This window comes from Mobula hypostoma, chromosome 4 (assembly GCF_963921235.1).
Source record: "Mobula hypostoma chromosome 4, sMobHyp1.1, whole genome shotgun sequence".
Classification (NCBI taxonomy): domain Eukaryota; kingdom Metazoa; phylum Chordata; class Chondrichthyes; order Myliobatiformes; family Myliobatidae; genus Mobula; species Mobula hypostoma.
The window spans coordinates 74,445,975-74,468,304 of record NC_086100.1 but is presented as its reverse complement, the minus strand read 5'-3'; the positions used below and the strand labels follow the sequence as shown (position 1 = coordinate 74,468,304).

General features: G+C 39.2%; 1 protein-coding gene across 2 annotated transcripts in view; it reads left to right on the top strand.

Moving 5' to 3' along the window:
• LOC134345407 (SH2/SH3 adapter protein NCK1-like) overlaps nucleotides 1–10,173 on the top strand; it is a 228,892-nt gene extending 218,719 nt beyond the window's left edge. For both annotated transcript variants that reach the window (XM_063046026.1, XM_063046027.1), the window contains 2 exons: nucleotides 6,345–7,057; nucleotides 8,172–10,173. In XM_063046026.1, the coding sequence (XP_062902096.1) occupies nucleotides 6,345–7,057; nucleotides 8,172–8,366 (908 nt within the window). In that variant the 3' untranslated portion in view covers nucleotides 8,367–10,173. The remainder of the gene's footprint in view (nucleotides 1–6,344; nucleotides 7,058–8,171) is intronic.
• The last annotated feature ends 12,157 nt before the right edge of the window (nucleotides 10,174–22,330 follow it).

Sequence of the window (22,330 nt, the reverse complement as noted above, 5' to 3'; positions counted from 1 at the left end):
ATGGCACGGCAGGAGTAAATGTTTCATGTTTTTTAAAGCTGTCCTTAGCTAAGGAATATGCATCAATTACACAATGTTTATGCATCTGTTTGACTGGATTATCAAAAGTAATTTAGACAGTAATTTTGTGGTCTCAGGACTAAGAGACTGATTCACCTTTTACAACTTTATGTTTATTGGTCATATTGCAAGCCAAAAGGAACGGTGGAGATGCAGAAACAACATTAAAATGTACATGCTATTATGTACATAAACACGAGAAATTCTGCAGATTGCTAGGAATTCAGAGCAACACAAAATGCTGGAGGAACTCAGCAGGTCAGGCAGTATCGATGGGGGGTGGGTGGGTACAAATTCTCCAAGTTATGTGCATAAGTTATTAGACCGAATACCCTTCTGATCTCATTAACTTATTGTCTCTGATAATTACTTCACTTTGAACCATCTTGGAAAAGAAGCTTAACTTTGGCGTGGAAAGTCAGTATAAATCCATGCAATTACCAACATTTTAATGTGTAAACTCAAACAATATTCACACAATCAGACAAGTCATGAAGCTGCAGCACCACTTTGCCAGTTTCAACTATTCAAAATACGCTTCATCACTGGATTTCCCAAAGATTTGTCGAACAGGAATGCAACATTGTGTTATTTGCCTATTATGACAGTCTTAGTTAAGCCAAGGGGTGACTTAGCTGATTAACAATAACTTGTAGTTTGTTCCATGCCCCGTCTCTCTTCTATCACGTTATGACACAAAAGGACCTCTAAGTAAGAGATCATGCCAACTTTGTATTGCATGTCTCCAGTGGAGTCAACTCCCCCCTCTTCCCTCTCCCAAATACTGCAACTTTGGTTATTGGCTGCGGTAAGTAGTTTACCGTTGACCTCAAATTATCAGATTGTCCTCCATTTGTAACCTGTGCTGTTGAGGTTTATCAGATTTCTTGGAAATGCAAAATCATGAAAATTACTAAGCTCATTATTAATAATTGCCCAAGTTTTAGGATAGTTTTCTGATTTCTGGAAATTAATGAATTTTCTTATTTCCTTTCTGTGTAAAACAGGCTTTCTCAGGAACGTGAGTTTCATTTTTAATAGGATGAGCATTTTGTGAGGTGACCAGTATTGTTCTCCTACTGTAACTATAGGTGACGATGCTGAAAAACCAATACTCCTCTTGTAGAAATGCATAATTATCGAAGAGCATGGATCTGAAGTTCTGTGATCAAATTAATTTCTCCACTAGCATATCATTCAGTTAGTATAGTTGAAAATTCTTCATTAAAATATCAACAAATAGCAATTTTAATTTTAGTGCTTTTATTCAAGGTCATCTGGATCTTAAAACTGAAATTCACTGAAACATAGCATGAATTGATATTTTGTTTTGCACATAATAAATTGAGTGACAGCATCATTAGTGTTTATTGCTGAATCTTGGAGTCCTTCAGTTGAAAATCATCTGAAATTGAAACAACCATAAAATCCAAGTGTATTTCAGCTGAAAGTCTACTGTTTAGTTTGTTATTTGTGGTGCTAAGTGCATTTAGCGGATGGTAAAGATAATCACAGATTATGTTCAAAGTAGGTTCATTATCACAGTTCATAGGTTATGGGAACAATTCAGTGAAGGTGTGAGTGAAGTTACCTCTTCTGGTTTAAGAGCATAATGGTTAAGGGGAATATATCTGACCCCTGATGGTATGGGTCTTGAGGCTGATAGACCAGCCTTCTGCTGGCACCTCGATGGTTGGAGTCCTTGGTGAGTGCTGCTTTCCTGTGACAGCTCTCCGTATGGATGTGCTCAATGATGGGGAGGACTGTACCCATGATGGACTGGGCCGTATCCATTTTCTGGTCAGGGGCATTGGTGTTTTCATACCAGGCTGTGATGCAGCCAGTCAGTATACTCTCCACCTCTCATTAGTCAAAGTTATAGATGTCATGCTGAATCCTCACAAAGTCCTAAGGAAGTAGAGGTGCTGCTGTGCTTTCTTCGTAATGGCAACTTAGTTGGTGGACCCCAGGACAGACCTTCTGAAATGATAACACAAGGAATTTTAAAGTTGCTGACCCTCTCCACCTCAAATCCCTAATGAGGACTGGCTCATGGACCTCCTGTTTCCCCCTGAAGCCAATAATCATCTCCTTGGTCTTGCAGACGTGAGGGAGTTGTTGTAGCACCATGCAGCCAGGATTTCAATCTCCCTTCTATATGCTGATTTGTCACCACCTTTGATTTGGCAGTGATGTCATCGGCAGTGGAGCTGTGCTTAGCCTCACAGTCATAGTATAAAGAGAGTAGAAATAGGGGCTAAGCACACAGCCTTGTGGTGCACCTGTGTTGAGGGAGATGCTGCTAAACCGAGCTGACTGGGGTCTGCAAGTGAGGAAGTCAAGAATCCAGTTGCACAAGGAGGTATTGAGGTTTAGGACTTGAAGCTTGTTGATTAGTTTTGAGGGGATGATGGTATTGAATGCTGAGTTGTAGTCAATGAAGAGCAAGCATCCTGGTGGATGCATCTTTGCTGTCCAGATGTTCCAGGATTAAGTGAAAAGCCAATGATATAGCATCTGCTGTGGACCTTTTGTGAGGGTAGGCAAACAGGAGTGGATCCAAGTTGCTTCTCAGGCAGGAGTTGATATGTTGAACTGATTGTCAGGTGTGTTATATCATTGCAAGTAAAATGGGCTAAATCTATCCATTATTTAAGCACGAATTTGGTAAGACTATACAATATATTGTTAAAAACAAGAATTCACAAGTGTTGAGTTATCCTGCTCCTCCAGAAACTTATTATTTTCTAAAAGACTTAAGAGTTGAAATACATGGGAAGGCATGCAACTACTGTCCTTGTGTGGTAATTTGATACTAAATATGCCAGGAGAAGAATGGATTTTAAAAAATATTTTCATTCAAGTGAAGTCTTAATAGCTGTCAATCAGGTTTTCTGGCCTTAAAATTAACATTTACAAGTCTTGAACTGTCTCCCGATTTTAATGTTAGTCATGTTTTTAAAAATTCCATTTATTTTTTACACACTGTTTAGAATTGAATTCACTCAATCTATTTCTGTCTGTTCTGCCCATTAATGATTACTGATCAGTTAAGAATATAACTGCATCTCTAGATCCCATGTTCAAAGAGTAATTTTGTTTGACATTATTTCTGATTCTGTTCAAAGTATTCTAGGATTTTGTAATTTGAAAGTGGGTATTATTTTTGAGTTCAAGTTTATTGTCATTCAGCCGTACACATGTATAGTGCCAAATGAGACAACGGTCCTCCGGACCAAGGTGTAGAATACAGTACATATAGCTCACACAAAAAGTAATATTACCACAAATTAACAAATAAAATAAGGTGCAAATATGAAAAGTGAACAGTATAACGCTACTGGTGCTTCATATGTGCTGGGAGTTCATTAGTAGTACAGCCTGGGGGAAGAAGCAGTTAACCACTCTTAACAGTTCTTATCCTAATACTATGGTACCTCCTGCCTGATGGTAAACAAGTATTTATGTCAGTGCAGTTTAACATGTATAATGTGTACAGATAACTTGCTAATCAAACATTGTTTGAAAGTCGCTTCCACAGTACCGGTTAATGAGGTATGTGGCTCCCTTCCCATTGGTTTGCTCCTGTGCCCTGCGTCACCAGTTTCTGGTCCCAGGTCACGTGCTGTGGTGTCTGTTACTGATTTCCGGTCATCAGGTGTCTAAAGATGAACACACGTGTGTGATCGCTGTCTTTTTGACCCCAGCTTGCTGCAGGCTGGAGAAACCATTTGGAAGGTGTGTTACAGTTAATAGGGGGAGGGGCTCACGTTTTGGGTTTACACCTTGTTAGATTCTATTTAAATGTACCGTGGGTTAACAGTAAAGAATCATATTCTGGAAGAATTAGAGAACTTTTATTTACAGTAATGAACAAACATGTCTTAACCCCGCCGCGTGCTGAAACATTCTGGCAAGCCCCGCGCATGCTCAGTGCTGTCCAATCAGGTACTGGTACATCATTGCACGTGATATCACCACATCTTCCCTTCAAAAGAAAAAAATAAATAACAACATTAATCAAAGCAAAGACATAATTCAACAAGTCTCAATCAGTCTCTCTGTGGTTTATGACCACGAGTAGACCTTCTAAGTGGTACACACAGATCTTGTGCTTCCTTGTTATTATTTACATGTTTTGTCTCGTCTGCATCAGTTAACTGAATCTCTGAAGAATCACATCTTCCTTTCCTTAAAAAGAAAAACAAATAACAACATTAACCAGTAAATGAATCTGAACAAAACTGAAACTCTGAAGTTGGCTCTTCGCTATCTGGGCCATGACTCTTCTTGTGCTGCTGCTTTTTCTTTTCTGCTTTAAGCTTTTCCTCATGTATCTCAACTAAACTTTTTGGTATACTCTCACTTGCCTCCTGGTTAGAATCTGGAATATCAGGTAAGTAGTTCACGCTATCCTCCTCAGCAGTCTGCTTCTCTGCTTCTGTTTGTACTGTATCTTTCCTAATTCCTTCCACTTCCATTTGTAATGAACTGCAAATCTTCTTTTCTTCATCTAATTGATTTATTAACTGTGTAATCTCTTTTTTTAAATGCTGAGACTTCATCATTTCAATAAAACTTTCTAATTCTGTTACTTGTGCTTTCACTTTCTTATACTGTGCCCACTGCGAGCGTTCTCGCTCTAGACGGTGATTAGACTGAATCTCATATTCTCTCAGTGTCTTTTTCATTATCGCTTGCATTGAAGCAACCTCTTCCTGCCATTGCTTTTTCACATCATCAATTGCCTCCTGTTTGGTCGTCTCAGACACTGTAGCTACTGATTTTATATTCCCCATGTCAGCATTTTCATAAAGCGCATCTATATAAAATTCCTCACGTTCATCTTCAGTCACTGCATTTACTTGTTTCATTTCATTTTCCTTCTTTCTCCTTCTACAACAGTGTGAAAAATGATTAATCTTACCGCAGTTGTAGCAAATTTTGCCGTAAGTGAAACACTGATTTGGACGGTGTTCCGCACACCGCAATCACATGACTTTTTTTTCTCAAACACCGTCTTGCTCTCTGTCGGTTTTGTCGACGTATGATTATATTTCTTGATATATTTGCTTTTTTTTTTACAACGTTTACATTACAGTTTTCAACAAAAAGCTCTTTAGCCTGCAACATTACGGTCTCAGAAGCTTTACAGATCGCGAAAGCTTTTTCAAAATTTTTTCAAAATCTTGCCCTCTCAACAGCCTTTCTCTCAGTGCATTATCTCGAATGCCACAAACTAGTCTATCTTTAATAAGAGAGTCTGTAAGCAATCCAAGCTCGCATGTACTACTGCGCTTTCTTCACTCCGTAACATACTGATCAATTGTTTCAGCAGCCCTTTGCGCACTTGTGAAGAATTTATATCGTTCATACGTTAAGTTCTGCTTGGGTATACAAAATACTTCAAATCTGTCCATTATCGACTTTAAATTGAAATTATCTCCATCTTCAAAGACAAAATTATTATATACCTCTACTGCGTCAGTCCTGATTATATGAAACAAAAGTGCAGCTTTGGTTCTATCTGATTTGTCTTCGTAATTGATCGCCGATAAGTACAGTTCAAACTGTTGCTTGAAGATCTTCCAATTCTCCGCTACATTCCCAGTCAGCTGAAGTTTTGGTGGGGGTAGTAAACCTTCCATAGTACCGTTTGCAGTTCGAACTTTTTTCTTTTTTTTTCTCCGATTATCTTTGATTCTTGATTCTCCCGTATTACTCTTCCAGTAGCAGTTCTGACACCATGTTATATTTGTTCTATTTAAATGTACCATGGGTTAACAGTAAAGAATCATATTCTGGAAGAATTTCAGAACTTTTATTGACAGTAATAAACATGTCTTAACCCCGCCATGTGCTGAAACATTCTGGCAAGCCCCGTGCATGCTCAGTGCTGTCCAATCAGGTACTGGCACATCATTGCACGTGAAATCACCACACATCTAGTCAAGTAATGTTTATTGCTTGTTTAATCCTGTGTAACATGGACAGATTTAACAGAGGTTTTGAATGTCTAGTGTTGTAATATCTGCAGTTTGGGTGACTTGGATGAGTACTTGTTTACTTCCATTGAGTGAAGGGTTTCATTGCTTGTGAATAAACTATTACTAAGCATACTGTACATGCTGTTTCGCTCACTGACACGATGAAGCTGTTTCCATACATGTCTCGATGGTATACTTTTGAGTCGCCATTGCTTCATACTCATGTTTGATATACTACTTTGCATGATTTTATTCTCAGATTTGGTGCAATAATACACTCTCTTCTTTGTTTTAAAGGAATTGGAAAGGTGAAGCGGAAACCAAGCATTCGAGACACGGCATCCAATGCAGATAATGATGGTTATGCTGACAATGGTGAACGTCTGTATGACTTGAATGCTCCTGCTTATGTGAAATTTAACTACACAGCAGAGAGAGATGATGAGCTTTCGTTGGTTAAAGGGACCAAAGTTACTGTCATGGAAAAATGCAGCGATGGATGGTGGAGGGGTAGTTATAATGGACAAACTGGTTGGTTTCCTTCAAATTATGTTATGGAGGAACCAGAGGGCACTTCTGTAGAACCTGTCAGCTCCTTAACAGAAAGACTAGCAGTTGTAATGAATGCACACAATGCTAAAGTACTGCATGTTGTGCAGGCTCTGTACCCATTCAGTTCTTCAAATGAGGAGGAGCTTAATTTCGAGAAGGGTGAGGTGATGGATGTTATTGAGAAACCAGAAAATGATCCGGAATGGTGGAAATGCCGGAAAGCTGATGGGCAAGTAGGGCTGGTACCCAAGAACTATGTGAATACCATACCAACGTCACCACCATCCAATAGCATTGGTCCAACACCACCTCGATGTGATTATATAGGAGTAGCAACCACTGGCAAGTTTGCTGGTAGTCCATGGTATTATGGAAAGATTACAAGGCACCAAGGAGAAATGGCTCTGAATGAAAGAGGGGTTGATGGAGATTTCATAATTCGAGACAGCGAGTCCTCGGTAAGTAACAGATTAGTTATTTTAAAATTGTGATCTTTTACTAATCATAATATTCTGATGATTCTTATGAGGATTTGTAGCTTCTATTGCTACATAATCATTTTTGAATTTTAATGTCAAATTGATTGCAAAAGGGAAATGAGACTTCAATGTGGTATAAATTGGTACCCAGATTTGTTACTACTGGCTATATCTAGATTTATTGAAATTTTACTAGATTACATTAAGATATTAGTATGCAAAATATAGTTTGTGACTTAAGCTGCGACGGCCAGGATTTCCTGCTTGGCACCAGTTTCAATTCCCCTTCCAATTCCCATGCTGACATGTCTGTCAATGGGCTCCTTTATTGCCATGTTGAGGCCAGATGCAAGTTGGAGGAGCAACACTTCATAGTAGTCTCCAAACTTGACAGCATTGTCACTGATTTCATCAACTTCATGTAAACTTCTATTTTCCTTTCTCTCCCCCCCCAACTTCGTTATCCCTCACTCATGTGGCCTCTTCACCCCGTCTTTTCTCCTCTTCCCACTCTAAAATCCTGCCCATCACCTCCCCCTGGTTCCCCACCTCATTGTCTTTATTCCATAGCCTCTGTCCTCTCATTGCCTAGATTGTCACCTCATTCCCTCACCTGGATTCACCTATTAGCCGTCTGCCTATGCTCCACACCTTCGCCCACATTTTTATTCTGTGTTTACCCTCTTTTCCAGTCCTGATGTAGGGTGTAGGCATCTCCATAGAGGCTGGCTGACCTAATGAGTTCCTCCAGTATTGTAATTCAAGCATGCTGCATCCTCTTCCCATTCCCATCTTGGAATATATTGGCACTTTTTGATTCCTCTCCATGAATCGATCCATGACAACAAAATGGTTGCTGGCTGGAACCTTTATAATTTGGGTAGGAATGTTAAAGGTTTGTTTTTAAAGGTATGCAGCCATCAATGAAAATAAGAATTTGGACTGATTATTGTTGAATTTTATTTCCTCTCATTTATTATCTAGTGGTACTTAGTGATGTGATTACATCTGCAATGTGTAACACAAGATGGGAGCCAATTATCAGAACATGTTTTTAAAGGACTAATCAAGTTTGCTTTCACTTCTTTCACAGCCTAATGATTTCTCTGTGTCCTTGAAGGCTCAAAATAAAAATAAGCACTTCAAGGTACAATTGAAGCAAGGCCTCTACTGCATTGGACAACGAAAATTTGACAGCATGGAAGATTTAGTGGAACATTACAAAAAGGCGCCAATTTTCACAAGTGAACATGGCGAAAAATTGTTTTTGGTGAAACCTTTATCTTAATGGAGGGGAGAAAGATCCACTGAACTGGATTGTTCCTAACAATTAAAAATAAACAGCGGAGAAAAGGAAAAATGATCATGATTTGCGATTTAATGGCGATAATGACGTAAAAGAACAGATCAACTTTTAACTTTTCAGTTTGAACTATTGTCCTAGTTGGATTGTACTGCTGTTTAATTTTCAATAGCTTTTCTTGTTTGTAAAAAGAATTTTTGTGCCTTGCTTTGGTAGAGCTCCTCATTGTGAATATACTATCAACAGTTGCTTCTAATTTTTCCAATGATCTTAACCCTTTTTTTATATTCCACTTTCTAAATGGCAGGAATGTGTTTCATTCTCATTGCAGATCTTTGATTATATCTGTGCTTTAAGAACCTTGTTGAGTAGATTGTAATTTGAGAGATGTGATGTTTTGTGCATGATGAAATTGGAATACTCAATTGCCCCTTTCTCAATTATTTACAGAAAATATCAATCAGCTTTGGTTTAATTTGGTTGGAATTCTTTTGGGTGCAAGTTGCATCAGAATAAAAGCTAAAATGTGGACGTACCAGATTCTGCCTTACAATATTTCAAGCCAAAGGCTGTGTTTAACTGTTGTAATAAAGTTGCAGTTGGATCACACTTTGGTAGATCATGCAATGTCCTGCAACTTCAATTATACCTTTTAAAACATTAATATTCATTTTAGTTCTCTTTAACTCCCAAGTTATTTGTAGCAGAACTGCTTTGAATTGTTCAACCAGCGTTGATAACTTTAAAATACAGTCTGTTGCATTTGTACTTGTTCATTTTAAGGATACACTATATATTATGCTCTTAATTTTGTCATGCAGTTGTAAAGAATAATGCCATTTAACAGATATTGTGCTGTCACTGATTGTATCAATTTTTGTTTGACACAAGTCAGTGGATTTGCATAACTGTAGACCCCTGCACCTATAATTGTATATACTGCAGGCCACTGTATGTTGTGCATCCTGGTCAATGAAAGTGAACTGTTGTATTATGGGGAGAGGGAGAGATAAACACAGTCAATTACTCAGACATGAATATGATAAACACATAACTTGTGTACTACACACATCACTTTATAGCATCACTAGAAAAGAATTGTCTGAGTGTCAGGAATTTGAATGATATTATTTATCTTTAATTTATATTTCAAACTCACCCCATGGTTATCACCCTATTGAAAGCAGTAGTATGTATTTGTACTGTTTTACAATGTTATTAATACCAGAAATTATATCCAAGGGTCCAGGAGAAAAATGTTGTACTTTGTCTTGTGTAAGTTAAAGACCAGTGATTAGAATCTTGTTGGAACTACAGATGAATAGAAATGATATTGCAGCAAGTGCTGACACTAATTTTGAATGCAGTGGGTCACTGAAAAGAGAAGTGATATTGCTGTAGGTAATTCAAGGGAACCCATGAAGAGGATTGTTGGATCATATTTTTATATATTGAATTTTAGTCAATTCAAGGGTTTCTGAGCCCTGGTCTTTTGATGTTCATTATCGTTGTAATCCTTTAGAAAAAAAATGAGTACCAAAACCATTCACATATTGTTCCTAATCAATTTTTTGTATTGAAATTGCTTTATCATATGCATATATCCCCCTTTTAAATGTTGAAAATAACTGTTACGAAAGCATAAGATACTGTGAAGTCAAATTTTTTGCTGTACAGTGCAGCAAATATCCTACATGCTTTTATCAGCTTATGTCAAAATATGATTCTTCACTTATTATAAAATCCAATAAAGTTTGTAAATCATCTCCTAATATTATTGTTTCTGATACTTTCCCGAATTTAGCAGCTTGAACTTTGTAATGCCATGCCATTATGTAACTGAAAACATCAGGTGAATTGAGGAAATAGAATTTATTATGAAAATGTAACTGGAGTGGGCATCATCTATGGTTATTAGGCTCTTGAGGGAGCAATAATAGAAAATGTTAAGCAGTAGCTCTTGGCTAAGGAGTGGTTGGATAGTAGCTCTTGGTGGGAAGGAATTGTATTTTAGAATAAATGTGGTTCTGTAGGTTAAATTAAAAACCAAACAAAGACAGTAGCATTTTTGAAAAATATGCTACAAAATTGTAAGCTAACCAAGTGAAAGAGAGATGCTATTCTCATGTAACTTGGGATACAGTCAGTATTAAAGGTGCAGGTTGCGCAATTTCTGAATTGGAATAATGAAGGATTTATTTTTAGCCAGTATATAACGAGGTGGAGCATTTCTGCATTTAATTTTAGAAAAGAAAGTTGGATAAGTGGGAGGAGGGTTAAGGGGAACATAATTGTGTTAGTGATCTTATTTCATGACATTTAATATTCATGTAAAAAGGCAAAGAAAAAGGTCCCAAAATTGAGGCCTGCTTTGCTTTATTTAGAAATGACTCAGTAAAGATGGACTGTGAAGGTAAGTCAGTGTCAGGTAAATCGGAGACATTAAGAGAACATTTCATGTTAATGTTTCCACAAAGAAACAGTGGAACTGTAGATCTTGAAGCCCACAGATGCTAAGCTGCATAGGATAAGAGATAAAAGAGAAAGCACATATTAGACATCAAGAACTCTATATCAGAAGGTCGACAAGAGTATACAAGGTGTAAGAATGAAACTAAAGGTGAAGTTAGTAGATTGAAGAACATTGGGAAATGACTGATAGCAACCCCATTTGCTCCTTTGAAGGAACAAATTTAATGTGGTACAGCTGCAAGAAAAAGTTTGTGAACACTTTGTAATTACCTGTATTTCTGCATTAATTACTCATAAAATGAGGACTGATCTTCATCTCAGTCACAATGATTGTACTACTTCTATCAATACTGAATACACCATTTAAATAATTATAGTCTATGTTCAAAATTATGTAAACCTCTGGGGTAATGCCTTCTACAAAAGCTATTTGGAGTCAGGTGTTCCAATCAATGAGATGTGATTGGAGGTGTGGGTTGCAGAGGAGCCCTGCCCTATAAAAAGGAGACATGCAACATCTGGTTATGGACTGAGCCTGCTTTTCTAAAGAAAGGTCTATTTATGTGAACCATGGCTTGATCAAAACAACTTTCATTGGACCTTAGCAGAAGAATTGTAGAGATGCATGAAGCTGGAAAAAGCTATAAAAGCATTTCTAAAGACCTGAGTGTTCGTCAGTCCACAGTAAGAGAAATTGACTACAAACGGAGGAAATTCAGTACTGTTTCTATTCTCCATAGGAGTGAGCATCCTGCAAGGATCATGCCAAGAGCATAATGTGCAATGCTGAAGGGGGTGAGAAAGAACCCAAGGGTAACAGCAAAAGATCTGCAGAAATCTCAGGAACTTGCTAAAATTATGTGCCCCTATTAGAAAAATGGAAAACAAGAATGGTGTTCATGGAAAGACACCATAGAGAAAATCACTGCAGTCCAAAAACAAAATTGAAGCATGTCTCAAGTTTGCAAAAGACCACCTGGATGTTCCACAATGTTTCTGGGACAATGTGTGGACAGATAGACAGAAGTTGAACTTCTTGGTAGAAATGCACACTGGTATGTTTGGAGGAAAAAGGGCACTGCACAACAACACCAAAACTTCATCTCAACTGTGAAGCATGGTGGAAGGAGCATCATGGTTTCGTGACTCCCTTGTCCATTCGATCCCCCCATCCCTCCCCACCGATCTCCCTCCTGGCACTTATCTTTGTAAGCGGAACAAGTGCTATACATGCCCTTACACTTCCTCCCTCACTACCATTCAGGACCCCAGACAGTCCTTCCAGGTGAGGCGACACTTCACCTGTGAGTCGGCTGAGGTGATATACTGTGTCCGGTGCTCCCGATGCGGCCTTCTGTATATTGGGGAAACCTGATGCAGACTGGGAAATCGTTTTGCTGAACATCTACGCCCTGTCTGCCAGAGAAAGCAGGATCTCCCAGTGGCCACACATTTTAATTCCATGTCCCTTTCCCATTCTGATATGTTTATCCACGGCCTCCTTTACTGTAAAGATGAAGCCACACTCAGGTTGGAGGAACAACACCTCATATTATGTCTGGGTAGCCTCCAACCTGATGGCATGAACATTGACTTCTCAAACTTCCGCTAATGCCTCACCTCCCCCTTGTACCCCATCCGTTATTTATTTATTTATATACACACATTCTTTTTCTTTCTCTCCTTTTTCTCCCTCTGACTATACCCCTTGCCCATCCTCTGGGTCCCCCTCCCCTTTTTCTTTCTCCCTAGGCCTCCTGTCCTATGATCCTCTCATATCCATTTTGCCAATCACCTGTCCAGCTCTTGGCTCCATCCCTCCCCCTCCTGTCTTCTCCTATCATTTCTGATCTCCCCTCCTCCTCCCACTTTCAAATCTCTTACTAGCTCTTCTTTCAGTTAGTCCTGATGAAGGGTCTTGGCCCGAAAAGTCGACTGTATCTCTTCCTATAGATGCTGCCTGGCCTGCTGTGCTCACTAGCAACTTTTGTGTGTGTTGCTTGAAATTCCAGCATCTGCAGATTTCCTTGTGTTTGCGTCATATCATGGTTTGGGGTTGCTTTGGACAATGTAATAAGATAGCAATCCAAGCCACAAGAGTAAATCAACAGAATAATTTTTAAAATGAAGAAAATTTATGTTTTGGAATGGCCAAGTCAGAAGCCAGATTTTAACCCAATTGAGATGCTTTGGCGTGACCTGAAGAGGGCTGTTCATGCAAGGTATCCCAGAAATATTGATGAACTGAAACAGTTTTGTATGGCAGAATGGTCTAAAATTCCTCCTTCCTGCTGAAGGAGCTTCTGCCAGTTATTAAATACAAGGATTCATATACTTTTTCCAGCCTGGACTATGAATGATTAAGCATTGTGTTTAATAAAGACATGAAAAGTACAAATGATGTGTTTATATGTGTTTTTAGGTTGGCTGGTGGTGCAGTGAGATCAGCGCCGGGCTCGAGAACGGAGGTTCCCGAGTTCGATCCAGTGACAGACCGCTCCCGAGCGCACTGCCCACCCGCGCTGGGTTGATGTCGAGCTCGCAACTTGGCCTCATAAAATAATACCGTGAAATGTCTGTGCAAGGAGTGGCACCCCACACAGCCTTTTGAACTGCGCCTTGTAAGGCATGAAAATGCCCAACGCTGGCCTCTCAGGTCTGAGTCGACGTCATCACCATGTAAATCTGTTACTGTGAATTAGATGATCAGACCACATTTCTGCGTGGATAAAGCCAGGTAATTGCAAAGGGTCCACAAATTCTTTCTTGCCACTGTAAATGGTTCTGTGCTCAATTTGTTTGATATCTCTGCTCATTAAAGAAAGCAACATATCTTGAAATAACTGAACTCAAAGTTTCAATGTTGTTAACAGATTAAATCCATATATGTCTATCTAGGCTCTGCACGTAGATTGGAACATGTATGCTTAAAATGTTTACAGCATTCCCTAAGCAGAAGTTAAATTATTTGCATCAAGCAAATTGTTCTCTATACTCCATGGTTTCTCTCTGATGGCAGGAAACAGCTTGTGAACAGACACATTCAACAAACAATTCACCCAATATTAATTTGGTTAAGCTTCAGAGAAATTAAATAACCATTTATGCTTAAATAACAGAATCAATCTCGATCCATCTGTTTACCACATTAATTGATAGTTGGCTCCCTCATTGAAAAAGAGATGATAACCACCAAGTATTCGCATGTCAGAATTCTGCATACAGACTGAAATTGTTAATCCTGCTATTGAATTGACTTCTGTAAATTCTGAAAGTGGTAGCTGAAGAGATTGTAGAGGCATCAGTTGTTATATTTCAAGAATCACTAGATTCTGGAATGGTTTCAGGGGGCTGGAAATTTGCAAATTTTACATTCTTTAAGAAGGGGGGAGGCAAAAGAAGGACATAATTCTGCTCCTAAGTCTTTTTGTCTAATGTGCATAATATGTTTATAGATCATTATAATTTGGAACTATTGATAAGGAGTAAAGAAAAAAATTGGAAATCGCTGATTTTTCTTGGCAAGAATGTTAATCAAAAATTTACTTTTTTCTGCATTTTCAGTTCTTATTTGAAAGTTCAAAGTAATTTATTATTAAAGTACTTATGCCACCATATACTACCCTGAGATTCATTTTCTTGTTGGCATTCACAGTAATGACAAAAAACGCAATAGAATCAGTGAACAAATGAACACAACAAAGACAAACAACCAAAGTGCAACAGAGGACAAAATGTGCAAATAAAAAAAAATTATAATGAAAATAAATGAGCAATAAATTAGAGAACATGCGATTGTATAGGCCTTGAAAGTGAATGTGTCGGTTGTGGAGTCAGTTCAGTGTTGTGTTGTGTGAAGTTATCCCCTCTGGTTTAAGAACCTGATGGCTGAGGGATAATAGCTGCTGCTGAACTTGGTACTGGGAGTTCCTTCCTGATAGCAGCAGTGAGAAGAGAACATTGCCTGGATGGTGGGTGTTGCTGATGGTGGTTGCTGCTTTCTTGTGACAGATCTTGTAGATGTGCTTGATGGTGGTGAGGCCTAGATCTGTGACGGACTGGGCTGTAGCCACTACTCTTTATGGATTTTCAAATTTTTTCCCAATTCATCATATATCACTTCAGTCCACACCACTCCTAGGTTATAGGCCGCTGACAACAGTTTGCCAGTGTCTTCTGTCTGGGGACAGACTTTCAAGTTGTCACCAGGCGTATCCCATCTTGGTGTATCCTTCCTCTCCCAATAAGGGGGTCTTTGGAGCTTCCACTGGAGTTTCTGTAACTCTAGGTTTTTACGGGATGAATTGCTATTCCCATGACCAACTCTGTTCCTTTTTCAGCTGGGCTTGGGGATGTCCATGTTAGAGTTAATTTATCATATATGTTGATTAGAATTCAGGAAAGAGTTATGATTATTTCAAAGTTCAAAGTACATGTATGTCACCATATGCAACACCGAGATTCGTTTTCTTGAAGTAAATCCGAGAAACTTAGTAGAATCAATGAAAGGCCACACCAAACAGGATGGCCAAACAACCAATATGCAAAAGACAGCAAATTGCAAGTATAAAAGAAAGGAAAGAAATAATAAATAAATAAATAAATAAATAAATAAGCAAGAGATAACGAGAACATGAGATGAATCCTTGAAAGTGAGTCTATACAGTAGGCGCGGGAATAGTTCAGTGATGGTGTAAGTGCAGACATCCCACCCTGCAAAAACTCATTTCAGGGAGGTAGCACCATCAATTTGCAGGAGACTTCCGGGAGAGGTGGGATGTCTGCAATAGAGTAGCTCCTTAGCAGCTGGCCAGCTAGTTTAAATAACGTTAGCTATGCTAATGAACGAATGACACCCGTTAAACTCACCTCAACATGTCTTTTACAGTCTTAACCCACCATGGGCAATAGAAAAGTCACTGTTGCAAACAGTGCAGCGAGCAACACTGTCATTATTTTCACTCCTATTAGGCAGGGGTACACTTTAGTGTAGTCTGGGGTGATGTACGCTTTATATTTTGTTTGGAACACTCTGCAATGTCTCTGTGTGTCTGTCTGTCTGTCTCTCTCTCTCTTTCTTTCTTTCTCTCTCTCTCTCTCTCTCTCTCTCTCTCTCTCTCTCTTTCTTGTGGTAGCTCGCGCGCTCTCAAGCTCTCTCGCTTGCTTTTGCTCTCACTTGCTTTCTTGCCCGCGCGTTCTCTCTCGTGGTCGCTCTCGCGCTCTCTCTTGCTTTTCTCTCACTTGCTCTCAAAGTAATTGATTTCCACGATATTGTATATAATTTGCGGGCATCGGGGAGCCACTATTAATATGTGGGAGACTCCCAGAAGTTCCGGGAGAGGTGGGATGTCTGTAAGTGAGGTTGACTGAAGTTATCTCCACTGGTCCAAGAGCCTGATGGTTGAGCATAATAACTGCTTCTGAACCTGTGGTATGGGTGGGTTCTGAGGCTCCCGTACCTCTACCAGATGGCAGCAGCAGCAAGAAGAGAGCATAGCCTGGGTGGTGGGGATCTTTGGTGATGGATGTTGCTTTCCTGTGACAGAGCGCTGTGTAGATGTGCTCAATGGTGGGGAGGGCTCTACCTCTGATTGACTGGGCCATATCCAGAAATAACTTTTCATAGGATTTTCTGTAAAAGGGCATTGGTCTTTCCATACCAATCTGTAATGCAACCAGTCAATATACACTCTGTAACACATCTACAGATGTTTGTCAAAGATCTAGATGTCATGCCAAAACTTCGCAAATGTCTAAGGAAGTAGATGCACTGTCGTGCTTTCTTTGTAATTGCACTTGCATGCTGAGCCCAAGACTGATCCTCAGAAATGAAAACACAGAGGCATTTAATGTTGCTGACCCTCTCCAGCTCTGATCCTCTGATGACGACTGCCTCATTGACCCTCAGTTTCCTCCTCTGAAGTCAATAATCAGATCCTTGTTTTTATTGGCATTGAGTGAGAAGTTGTCGTGGAACCACTTGGTTTGTTCCATTCATAGATCCTGGATTTCCTGATTTTTTTTTAACTTGTGTATTTTAAACATATTTGTTGTTATGAAATCATTGCATTTACCTTTAAATGCAATACTTTTTAATTGAAAGCCAATTGATCTGATTTAAATTTAGAATATGTCAGCAAAGGATATCATAAAGAGTGTTCATGGAATTCAATAATAGCAGCGGTACTTTGAGCTTAAAATATAAGTGTACTAATGGATAGATATCGTCATTTATCGTGAGATCAAAAAAAGCTTCCATTCCATCTGTGGAGCCCCAGACCATTTTGTTTGATTTCTTTATGTTTAGGAAATATTCTCAATTTAAGTAGCTGTTGATCAGATGGTATTTCAATAATGGTGAATTATTGGATTCAATTTTCCAGATTATAGAAATGGTTTATAACATTATGAAGCATTGTCAGAACAAAGAGGATAAATGGGTCGCCTCCCATAACTCCCAATTTAGCTCTCTCTTCCTGCCTCTATAAATGTTTATCTTTTTTTTTAGGAGTGAAAATCATAAATTAATGATTGGGGTTCTGCTTTTCCCCACAATTACTCTGGGTCCATTAAAACTTTTCATTATTGTAAAAGCCTTAACTGCATCATCTTATCACCATGGGTTCTGGTATGATGATTGTAAACCTCTCCTGCAACTCCATATCCTTCTTATAAAATGTGGACCACAGCTTCAATCCATGATCTAAACAAAGCTAGCTGCAAGTTGTGAATTACTTGATTTCTTTCCAAATTCCATCCTTTTTAGGACATTTGCTTCTTTGCTTTAAATAAGCCTACTTTTTTGTAGCACAGCTTATTTATGTATTTTCCATCAGCTCCTCTTGTTCCACAATACTCTCATTTCCTGAGTAATGTATGCCAGCTTCATATATATCAGTGCTCAAATTCACTTCTTAGTTGAATTTATTCTGCTAAATTATTGTAAGTCTCCTGTAATTTTTCATCAACTTTCTACACCTTTGACCATCTCTCTGAATTTGATGTTCTCAAATTTAGAAACTATTTTGATTCCAATGTTTTAATATAATACAAGTTATGAACAATGGTAATCCTAGCATTGATCCTTGGGGGACTCTCTTCCTGCTTTGAACCATTTAGAGTATCTGCCTGTTATTCTGCTTCCTGTTTTTCAGTGTTTCCTTCCACATGATTGATTTATTATGCGATACTTTGTCAAAGAACATATTATCTTTGACTACTCACTGTGAACTTTTGTTTCTTAAAATACGTTATCGAAGTTGATACAAGATGTTTTGTCTATATTCTTCCTTTGCAGGGATTACATTATTTTTCCTGTAGCTGATGTTAAGATGACTTGACAAGTCACATCTCTACTTAAGTATAAATTATATAACCATCAGTCTGCTAGCTCTTTTTTTATTCATTGCCAAATATTTGTGATTGCGACTGCTGTTGTTTTGTAGATTATTTTAAATTACGTGAATGTAATATGTTGTGTGACGATTTTATTCTGTTTTTGATTAGTCTGTTTTTTGAATGAGTCTGAGTATGATAGAACTGCATTTAAGGCATGAAATTCCTCTGTGACTTTTGCAAAATTCACCTCCCAGCTAAAAACAAAATAATGATGTCATATGTGTCCCATTTCCCTTCCACTACATATGGTTTTTGTTTCATTCTAACCCTTTGGAGAGCCTCTTTTCTGATCCTAACTCTACCAATGTTGTCTAAAGAATGCTTTCACCTTATTTCTTTATAATTTAATTGTATAGGTGTTTTTGGCTTTCTAAGTGCTTTTGACTTTTCTCCCAGTTTCTTAGCATTCTCCAATGTTATTCTTTGCTGTGGCATGCTCTTGAATGGTTCCTTAGGGTCAAAGTTGACTTCCTTCCACATTAATTTGGTTGGCTTAGTGCTAACTAATGAGGACAATGTGGGGCCTGTAAAATCTGCCTCAGATGAGGAGGTGCCATTTGAAGGACAGTTGGGCGAGCTGCTGGGGAGATATGAGCTGTGTTATGTTCTCTGTGTGTACCCAAGTTTCTCCGTGCCATCCCAAATGCTTATATTTCTCCTGCTCTTACTTCATATAAGGAAATCCTCACATCTTATTGACTCACATATCCATCCCATTTGCTCACACATGTCTTAGTGACATTTCTGACATGGCCACCAACTTCCTGATTCTCTTATCACTCACCCAAACTTTTACAGTAACCAATTAGCCTACCAACTAGTATGTCTGGTTTGTGAGCAGAAACCAGACCACGTGGTGGGAAACCCACACTATTACAAGGAACACGTGCAAACCCCACATGGAAAGGCACAATGTCAGGATTGAACCTGAGGCACTGTGTTAGTGAGGCTGCAGCACTCTGATGACTATTTAACGTTAATGTTTTGAATTATTTCCAGCTCTGATTTATTTTTAGTCAGCTTCTATATTTTTAAGTTGTTCATATTTTTACTGTTATGCTGTATGTATTTCATTTTGTGCTGTATGTGTTTTATTTTGGCAGTTCTTTACCAGCAGCTTGTTTTCAGCTTGCTCCGTTTCCAGCTTGTTTGGGTTATTGTTGAAGATGAGAGATGAGAGAGCAATTAGAATGGTCGAATTAAGGGGAGGTTTCTCTGGTGAGGGAACACTAAGGTTGGTCTTGGGCTTTTGTTTGTCGGGAGATGAAGAAAGAAGACGCTGGGGAGAACCGATCCGGTGGGGGACCCGTTTGTTCACGATGGATTGCGAGCGACGTTCAGAAGGTGGTGTGGGTGTTCACACTGACTGAAGACCCAGCGCATGAGTGCCAGAGAAGTTCAAGATGAGCTCCAACTTGTGCACATTTGACTATTTAATTAGAATGGGCCCTTTTCTTTTTGGTTATTCTTTACTAACCCTTTAGTTAAGTTAAGATTCATAAAGATAATTCCTTTAATCATATGCAGTGTATTATTTAATTTTGTGGCACTAATTTGCAATAGGGTATCGAATTACACAGCGTCCACACAAACTGGGGGTTTGGGGTGGGAGAGAGCCTCAATCTCACGAGTTTGGCAGCACCAGGGGCCGCCTTCCCTCAGCCAAGGAAACCAGGGGGGTTTCATAAGTTATTTACATGATTCTGTTCTTGAGGAATATTTAAGAGTTCAAGTCTAATATGTGATTTATTCTGCTATCTAAGTATTTAGTATATGTTAATCAAAATTTCCCATGTTCACTTATTCAACAGGTTTCATTTGTGTTTAGTATTTTTGGAAGAATATATTTTTTCTGTAACTCTGCAATATTTCATTCGTACCCATGCTTTCTCTGCAGCCATATCTTTGCTATCCTGACTATACAGTATCTAATTACTTGTATCATATTGTTTCTGATTTCCCTGCCTTATTCCAGACCCTGGTTATTGTGTATTTCAATACACTATCAATAGCTGTGTTCGTCAATTTTATTCTCAATATGACTATTTTGCACTGATGATTTGTGTTCTCTTAAATGTAGCCCATACCGTCTTTACCTATTCTGCCGAATTCAAAGTAATTAGTTATTGAGGCTTACATCATAACCCCACTGTCAGCCTGTTAGGTTAAAGCCTCTGCCTCATTGCTACTTGCCCGTTCTGTTAGGGCACTGGCTCCTCCATAGTTCAGTTGGAGATGAGCTTATTGTTACTGCTCCTTGCACCCTGTGACAACACAAACACCTACATCAGGGTGCTGTTCATTGGCTATAGCTCAGCATTTAATACCATCATTCCCACAATCCTAATTGAGAAGTTGTAGAACCTGGGCCTCTGTATCTCCCTCTGTAATTGGATCCTCGACTTCCTAACCGGAAAACCACAGTCTGTGCAGATTGGTGATAACATATCCTCTTCGCAGACGGTCAACACTGGCGCAGCTCAGGGGTGTGTGCTTAGCCCACTGCTCTACTCTCTGTATACACATGACTGTGTGGCTCGGCATAGCTCAAACACCATCTACAAATTTGCAGATGATACAACCGTTGTTGGTAGAATCTCAGGTGGTGACAAGAGGGCGTACAGGAGTGAGATATGCCAACTAGTGGAATGGAGTGGTGCTGCATCAACAACCTGGCGCTCAACGTCAGTAAAACGAAAGAGCTGATTGTGGACTTCAGGAAGGGTAAGATGAAGGAACACATACCAATCCTCATAGAGGGATCAGAAGTAGAGTGAGTGAGTAGCTTCAAGTTCCTGGGTGTCAAGATCTCTGAAGATCTAACCTGATACCAGCATACTGACGTAGTCATAAAGAAGGCAAGACAGCAGCTATACTTTATTAGGAGTTTGAAGCGATTTGGCATGTCAACAAATACATTCAAAAACTTCTGTAGTTGCACCGTGGAGAGCATTCTGACAGGCTGCTTCACTGTCTGGTATGGAGGGGCTACTGCACAGGACCGAAAGAAGCCGCAGAAAGTTGTAAACCCAGTCAGCTCCATCTTGGGCACTAGCCTACAAAGTATCCAGGATGTCTTTAGGGAGCGGTGTCTCAGAAAGGCAGCGTCCATTATTAAAGACATCCAGCACCCAGGGCATGTACTTTTCTCACTGTTACCACATCAGGTAGGAGATACAGAAGCCTGAAGGCACACACTCAACGATTCACGAACAGCTTCTTCCCCTCTGCCATCCGATTCCTAAATGGACTTTGAAGCTTTGGACACTACCTCACTTTTTTTTAATATACAGTATTTCTGTTTTTGCACATTTTTAAAATAATTTATTCAATATACTATAGGAAGGATGTGGAAGCATTGGAAAGGGTACAGAGGAGATTTACCAGGATGCTGCCTGGTTTAGAGAGTATGCATTATGATCAGAGATTAAGGGAGCTAGGGCTTTACTCTTTGGAGAGAAGGAGGATGAGAGGAGACATGATAGAAGTGTACAAAATAATAAGAGGAATAGATAGAGTGGATAGCCAGTGCCTCTTCCCTGGGGCACCACTGCTCAATACAAGAGGACATGGCTTTAAGGTAGGGGGTGGGAAGTTCAAGGGGGATATTAGAGGAAGGTTTTTTACTCAGAGAGTGGTTGGTGCATGGAATGCACTGCCTGAATCAGTGGTGGAGGCAGATACATTAGTGAAGTTTAAGAGACTACTAGACAGGTATATGGAGGAATTTAAGGTGGGGGCTTATATGGGAGGCAGGGTTTGAGGGTTGGCACAACATTGTGGGCCAAAGGTCCTGTACTGAGCTGTACTATTCTATCTATCTAAACGTAATTGATTTACTTATTTATTATGTTTTATTTTATTTACTGTATTATTATTTTTTCTCTCTCTCTGCTAGATTATGTATTGCATTGAACTGCTAAGTTAACAAATTTCACGACACATGCTGGTGATAATAAACCTGATTCTGATTCTGAATATGAACCTGCCCCCCCCCCCAACCCACTCCCACAGTCGCACACCAATTCTTACACCTGTCCTGGTGTCATGATTAATTCTGTGACTGTTTCCTTCCCAGT